At 36.4% G+C, this 7,734-nt stretch overlaps 1 protein-coding gene across 1 annotated transcript; it reads right to left on the reverse strand.

Annotated features, from left to right (window-relative positions):
• Positions 1-282: 282 nt before the first annotated feature.
• On the reverse strand, positions 283-3,904 carry LOC102620579 (cyclic nucleotide-gated ion channel 1-like). The gene is made up of 7 exons (XM_006484848.4): positions 3,513-3,904; positions 2,601-3,171; positions 2,114-2,293; positions 1,710-1,993; positions 1,470-1,581; positions 1,116-1,340; positions 283-941 (listed from the first exon to the last, which is right to left on the reverse strand). The coding sequence occupies exons 1-7, from the start codon at positions 3,515-3,517 to the stop codon at positions 411-413; spliced, it is 1,908 nt and encodes a 635-aa protein (XP_006484911.1). The 5' UTR covers positions 3,518-3,904; the 3' UTR covers positions 283-410.
• Between the last annotated feature and the right edge of the window lie 3,830 nt (positions 3,905-7,734).

The following is a 7,734-nucleotide window of genomic DNA, read 5'->3' on the forward strand; positions in this document are numbered from 1 at the left end:
TTCTTGATAGAAAGATCGTTTTTGATCGAAAGATCATTTGTTCTTGGGGATGATTGGATTTAGTTGATTAAATTTGCTTTAACAAACTGGTGTTAGAGCTGATTGACACAACAGAAATATGAAGTTCAGAAATTCAATGGTGAAAATGAGTTTAATCTTTGGAGGGTCAAGATGTGAGAAATCTTTGGTTCGTTAAGGACTTGAGGCAGCCATTGAAGATTACCCCCAAAGGAGCAGTTGCAGAGGACCAGTATTGCCAACAATCTAAAGGACATCTTGAGCAAGGCTCTAATGTCAGTTTGCTTATTGCATATAGCTTGCTGAATTTATCATAATATACTATATAGTAGGGAGATGTTTTAAGTGAACTACTACTCTACATCCTGATAATCTCTGTTGGCTGCTTGGCATCAAGAAGTTTGATTTGTAGTGAAAGCAACATCACCAGAATTCTCTAAATTTATGCTCCGTCTTTGATTCATTTTAAAACGCAAAATCCTCCTGAAACGCCAAAATGTTTGGATGAGACGAACGGCCCGAACAATCTGATACCGACGATGCTCAATGAATGCATTTTTCAAGTCACTGGCCAAAAGATAGAAGCCCTCAACTTCAGTAAGTGCTTGAATAGTTGTGGTTGAAATGGGGAGGTTGGATGAGGAGGGGTTATCCACCTTCTGCTGAGCCCAAGCAATAAGTTCTTCTCCGCAGAAGTCACCATATCTGAGATAATCTTTTTTCCCATTATGACCATCAGAGGAGGTGGCTATAGTTACATTTCTGGCGCTGTGGCTCCAAAGCTTACCCTCCAACACAAAAACCATCTCATCAATTGGGTCTCCCTCCCGAAAAATGCGTGTACGATCAGTAAAGAAAACGGGATTGAGACAATCACTCAGATCCACCAACTCTTTTTCGCCCCACCTTTCGAACTCCTTTACCTAGACATTCAAGAATCGCAACGTATATGTATCATTCAATTGAACACTAAATGCTGAGAATAAAGTTATATTTTGGGATCCTTCTCAAATTCATTTCCTAGTTTTTTTTCCATGATTGGAAGATTAGAACGAGTGATTGTTTTAGCTATATATATATATATAGCAGGAACTCACATTCCTGAGCAGTTCTGTGCCCAGCTCTCCCTTTACTTGGCTTCTAAGACCCTGGGGAAGATTATTGACCAAATTAACTACATCGGCATGCTTGTCGTCTATCCAGTTCTGCTGTTTATAATTTTTTATCTTCTGTTGGAGTCGAGAAGAGAGTCTGCCGAAGGACGGCCCCTGCTTTATCTCCTTCAATTTCTGTTCTCGACTCCTTGATCTTTCGGTGTCAGACTGCCCAAATGAGAGATAATTAATAAAATTAAACTAAAAATCAATTGAGCTCTAGCTTCTAGCTAGCTTCAATCTTAAATATTTATCGTAAGAAAATTAGTTAATTGAGAGCAATAAATATTGTAATACCTGCATCTTTCCAATTAGAAAGACAAACAGCACCACGCCAAAGTTGGTCATACAAATTGCAAATATGTTGTCCAAGATATCGGTACTTGCTTCCAGGTTCTGTCCAAAAGCACTATAAAGAAAAGATTTAAAAAAAAATAAGTTCAATTAGTCTGCATATATCTAAACATTCAACTTCACTTAATTATTAACATACCATCCAACCACAAAGAAAAAAGTATCTTGCATGCACAAATTAACCTGAGATTTTGTAGGCCCCATCGTAAACAATGCAAGAATTTCTGGGGAAAATATGTCACCCCCACAATACCAGACTGAAGAGCATCTTCAAATAGTCCAAAATCGTAGTTTGTTTTATTTCCAGTCGTTATAGGACAAAATTCATCAAGAAATTTGTAGTCTCTTAAACTATCATCACAGTAGAAAGATCTGCTACTGCATCTAATATGATGATTTATGCAGGTTTTCTTCCAGCATGCGGTCACTTTTTCTATGGCCAAAAAGTACCATAATGCTCCAAATACCTAAACAGAGCAGCACCATGGCACCATGATCAGGAAAAAGAAAAATTTGCTGAGTTTGAGGAGGAACTCAACTAAATTGTGGCAATTGACTTACAGATGGATATGGTACTTTTAACTTACATGGCCGCCATGCATGTAAAGAAAAAGATTGAATGAAACAATGGCCCACGTTGAGTCATTTTTGGTAAGTAAGCCGTAGGTTCGAATGACCCTCAGCACATATTGTAGAAGAAAGAACGTCATCGAAAATAAAAATTTCCTGCCGCTCATTCTATGAGATTTCGCTAGCATCACTAGCACCTGGAGAGTTTCCAGTTCATTTTAGCGATATATGAAAATAGAAATCTGACAGATAAGATTTAATATAAACTTTACATGAAAATGCTCAGGTGACATGAACATTTGCACTTGAGTATAGCTCGACTACTGATTTGGTTCAAGATTCTGGATTTAACGTTCGAAAAAATTGTTAAGCATGTTGTTAAATCATATAGCTTAAGAGTTTTTTCAAAATTTAACAAATTTAAGGATTCTAAATTGAAACAAATACAAAGAGTGGATATTTATATATAAAGTAACAAACAGAAAGATTGGATATTTGCCATACCTGGGGGATGGGAAGAACAGCCAGAATATCAATGAGGAAGAAAATCCACAAACGTGCGGTTGCGTATGCAGATTTTTTCACTTCTTCCTTGTTTCCGCGTAATTCAACATACATCAGATGGATAATTCGGGGTAACTTATGAAGATCGATGAAGGAACGGAGGAAAGTAGCTGTAATTCCCAAATTTCTGTCCAATTGAAAGCACTTGTTTTGATTATTCAGAACGGGAATGTAGAAGAAAAAAGGATCCAAGGTTATTGCAATCATCCTCAATGAAATAAATGTTTTCTCCCCAACTGCAAACCGCCAGTAAATCGGCACCAATATTTGCAGAAACATCACCAGAGATAATATGGCCACTAGAAATAACGCCACTGATATCAAACCAGCAGTCAAATAGGATACTGCCGGCAGAGACAAAATGAAAATTAGGAATGTTGCAATAGGTGCAATACAATTTTTGGCACGTGAACATGTATTTCGGACATTTTCCCAGAATGAGCATGTTCCATCTCTACGTTCTCCAGAAGGTGGCCTTGTCCTACCTTCCTCTAATTGCAAGCCCTGAGAACTGATCAAAGCATGCATAGAATATATTTATCCATTATGATATTATCATGCATCATTAAGCAGCATTGTTGGAATATAAAATCTATATATCCGAAATGTACCATCTTAAAATTATAAAATATCTTAAGTATTAGTAACCTTCTAAAAGTTTTCTTTAACTGAAAAAAAAATGAAAAAAAAATAATAAAGTTGAGGTTGATATTAACAACTTGTTAACTAATTTACTAAGCCAAATTCGATGAATATACCAACACTGAGGAGAGAGGAGAAAAAAATAAAAATAAAAACTTGCATGATCCTATATGTTTACTTCTACTGAAAAAAAAAATGTAGGGAACTTACTCCATTGGAGGGCCGATTTGTGCAGAAGACTGCGGAGTTCACTTGGCCAAATTAGTAATCTAAAGTCTGCTTCTTATACTGGTATTTACACAACCAGTTCAATAAACATATGCATGCAAGTGTTAAACAATTATTTATTTAAATATCAATTCATGCAGTCCCATAGAAGTGCTACACACCAAAATAAAGTTCCAATAAAAAAAGAAAAAAAAAGTCGTCTATATTTATTTATTTTTTAAATTTGACACCCACAAAAAAGATAAAGTAATTAACTAAATATTAGAAAATGTAAAGTATTAATTAAATTAGCATCATTCTAAATCTGATTTTCGAAAGATAGAATTTAAAAAAAAAATGAAAACAGCTCAAACCAACAATTTTACTCAACTGTATTAGCCTTAGGTTTGAGCTACTTGATATAACAAAATTGAGGGGAAAAAGAAGGGGGCGGGGGGTGGGGCAGGGGGAGGGGGAAGAGAGTTACTTGATCCCCACGTCGACTTCTACTTATTTGTGATAAAGAGGGGAGAAAAAAAAAATTATTCCATCGGAGTGCTCAATGTTGAAGCATTCTCCACTAAATTTAAGGAAGTAACTTGACCGAATTGGCAGAAATATAAAGTTTGATTCTTCTACTGGTTTCGTGATTATTCAGTTCCAAAAGACATATATTACTACACTTGTAAGTAAAGAATCCAAAGCCCACAAAAAGGCAAAAAGCAAAATCAACTCTTAAGCAGGTGCAAAACAGAATACAGTAATAACGAGCAACTTCTTAAAGAAATTAACATACAATAAAATTTTCTGATTTCCATTTGGCCCAGTAGATTAAGGCTCCGTTTGATACAGTTTTTTAAGTAGAGCTCATTTAAATAGATTTTTTATTAGTAGAGCTTTTATAAATAAAGTTTTTACTGAAAAAAATTTAATTATTTAGTTGTCAATAAAATTTTTTATTAAAAATTTATGAAATTACTTTAATAGATAAGTTTTTTAAAGTTATGTTATGACAAGAATAAAGTAAAATATTCAAATAAGTATATGATATTTTAAATATTTTAACATTTAAAAAAACTTTTCAACCTCTACTCCAAAAAGCCCAAAATTTGAAATTTTGCTAGTAGGCAAAATAGCTTATTTAAGCTTCAAAAACTCTATTAGAAAAGCAACCAAACAACAACAAAAATTATAATAAGAGCTTATGAAATAAAATAAATACTTATGATCATTAAATAAGTCATACCAAACAGGCACTAAGTTAACAATCTTGCTAAGTGCATAAGGTAGAAAAAATTAAATTAATAACAATAATGCTATATATCCCAAATATTAATCTCAAAACTGAAGAAACTTGTTTTTCATTTCTCAAAATAAAACATTATACATTGAGTGTTATTTATAGATGCAGAGACTACATTTTTTTCAAAGATTACATACGTGATTACGGAAGGAAATGTGTCGATCCGTTCGGTGCAGATCGTGTCTTTGGCAAGTGCGGATCATGCCTTTGAAAACTTCCTTCAATGCCGTTTTATTTGGCATTCTCAACACTCCCCCTCAAGCTGGTGCATAGATGTCTTGCATGCCCAGCTTGTCTATGAATTTTGTAAATGCTCTGCTTGAAATGGCCTTCGTTAAAATATTTGCAAGTTGATCTTCTGATCGAATTTTCGGCAGTTCTAAGACTTTTTTCATCTAATTTCTCCTTGATGAAAAATCTATCTACCTCGACGTGTTTTGTTCGATCGTGTTGAACTGGGTTATGAGCATTATCTCGTGCAGTTTTGTTGTCACAGTATAGCTGTATTGGTTGTTATGATGGATAGCTCAAATCTTTTAAGATAAAGCTTATCCATAACCCTTCACATACCCCAAGGGCTATGCCTCGATATTCTGCTTCAGCGCTCGAATGGGCAACAACGTGTTATTTCTTGCTTCTCCATGTGACAAGATTGCCTCCCACAAAGGTAAAATAGCCTAAGGTAGAGCGTCTATCACTAGCTGACTCGGCCCAATCTGTATCAGTATAAACTTTTATGTTGTTGTAATCTTCATTTTTAGAAAAAAAGATTTCTTTTCTTGGATTTGACTTCAGGTACCTCAGGATCTACATTACTGCTACCATATGTTGTTCTCCGGGATTATGCATAAACTAACTTACAACACTCAATGCATAAGCAAGATCTAGCCTTGTGTGGGACAAGTACATCAATCTTCCAATCAACCTTTGATATCTTCCTTTGTCTACTGGAACTTGGTCTGAGGTAATACAAAACTTCAGTCCTTCTTCTATTGGGGTGTCAATAAGCTGACAAGCTGACATTCTTGTTTCATGCAATAGATCTAAGGCATATTTCCTTTGAGACAGGAATATTCATTCCTTAGATCGAGAAATCTCAATTCCAAGAAAGTGTTTTAAGGCTCCTAAATCCTTCATCTCAAACTCTCTCAACAAATACTTCTGAAGAGCCTTTCTTTCTTCCTCGTTGTTACCTGTAACTACCATATCATCCACATAGATGATAAGGACAGTAATTTTACCTTGCCATTTTTTAATAAATAAGGTATGATATGAACTGCTTTGGTTATAGCCAAAAACACTTATAACCTTTGTGAATTTCCCGAACCATGCTCTTGGGGATTACTTCAACCCGTATAATAATTTCTTTAATTTGCATACTTTCTGATTGAGTCATTCTAGTCCACTACATCCTGGTGGTAGATCCATATAAATTTCTTCAAACAGGTCTCCATGAAGGAAAGCATTCTTTATATTAAATTGTTGCACTGGTCAATCCAAGCTTGTTGCTAATGATAATAAGATATGAATAATATTAATTTTTTTGCTACCGATGCAAATGTATCAGTATAATCTATCCCCGTAGGTTTGGGTGTAATCCTTATCTGCGAGCCTTGCTTTGTATTGTTCGATTGAGCCATCTATCTTGTACTTTATAGTGTAGATCCATCGGCAACCCACTGGTTTCTTTCCTGGTGGAAGATCAACTAGTTCCCATGTTTGATTTTTCTGAAGAGATCTCATTTTGTCATTCATAATTGCTTTCCACTTTGGGTCTTTTAAGGCTTCCTGCACACTGTTAGGAATAGATACAATAGATAATTGATTCACAAATGACTAATTTGATTCTGACAAGCGATAGTTAGTGTCATGACCCAACCCAGACCTGGCAAGATATTGTCCGCTTTGCGCCTTAATAAGGCCCGCACGGATTTGTTCTTGGGGCGCCCATACACCCCAAAACGCGTCTTGCCAATTAAGGTGTGGATCACCCCTTATAAACCCAGCATCTCTCCCGTGCTTTGCCGATGTGGGATTCGCCTAGGGTGTTACATTATGGTATCAGGTCTGGGTTGGGTCATGACATTATGGTATCAGAGCGGCTCCGCGTGTCCTCTTGAGCGATGGTGGGGCAAACCTCAGCGAGGACGCTGAGTCCCCAAGGGGGGTGTATGTAACACCCTAGGCGAATCCCACATTGGCAAAGCACGGGAGAGATGCTGGGTTTATAAGGGGTGATCCACACCTTAATTGGCAAGACGCGTTTTGGGGTGTATGGGCGCCCCAAGAACAAATCCGTGCGGGCCTTGTTAAGGCCCAAAGCGGACAATATCTTGCCAAGTCTGGGTTGGGTCATGACAGTTAGACACAAAATAACTTATAGGGTATTTGACTCTACTAGAGAGGTCAGACTCATATGTGGATTTAGGGATACCTCTATTTTGACGTTGGGGAAGTATTCTTCTGATTAGATTGAGACTTGTGGTAGGAATATCCTCTGCAGATGATTGGTTATGTATTTCTTCATGTGGTTCTTCATGAAACTCGTACTCGATTATGGTTGTGCCTGAGTTATTTTGCTTCCCAAATGTATCTTCACTTATTTCAACCCAAGAATCATCGCCATTTTTTTTTCCAATATCTTGAAGGTTTACTACCTCAATGGAGGATTAATCTTCTTCAGGTGGAAGATATGTAAGAGTATGAATTTCCTCTTCAATACTGCCCCTGAAATTTAGGCTCCGATAGGTAGTACATGATATCTTCATGAAAGACAACATCCATGGTGATATATATTTTTCTTGATGGAGGATGATAGCATCAGTACCCCTTTTAATGTAAGACATACCCTACAAACACACAACGTAGTGCTCGAGGAGATAATTTATCCTGTTGCGGCAAATGAACGAAGGCACCACAGCC

The sequence above is a fragment of the Citrus sinensis genome, chromosome 4, assembly GCF_022201045.2.
Source record: "Citrus sinensis cultivar Valencia sweet orange chromosome 4, DVS_A1.0, whole genome shotgun sequence".
In the NCBI taxonomy this organism is placed as follows: Eukaryota; Viridiplantae; Streptophyta; class Magnoliopsida; order Sapindales; family Rutaceae; genus Citrus; species Citrus sinensis.

Coding starts and splice junctions, on each gene's coding strand:
- LOC102620579 (XM_006484848.4), bottom strand. Junction 1,994..2,113: donor TTTACATGCATGGCGGCCAT/GTAAGTTAAAAG, acceptor TGCTCTGTTTAG/GTATTTGGAGCATTATGGTA. Junction 1,341..1,469: donor TTCTAATTGGAAAGATGCAG/GTATTACAATAT, acceptor TCATTTGGGCAG/TCTGACACCGAAAGATCAAG.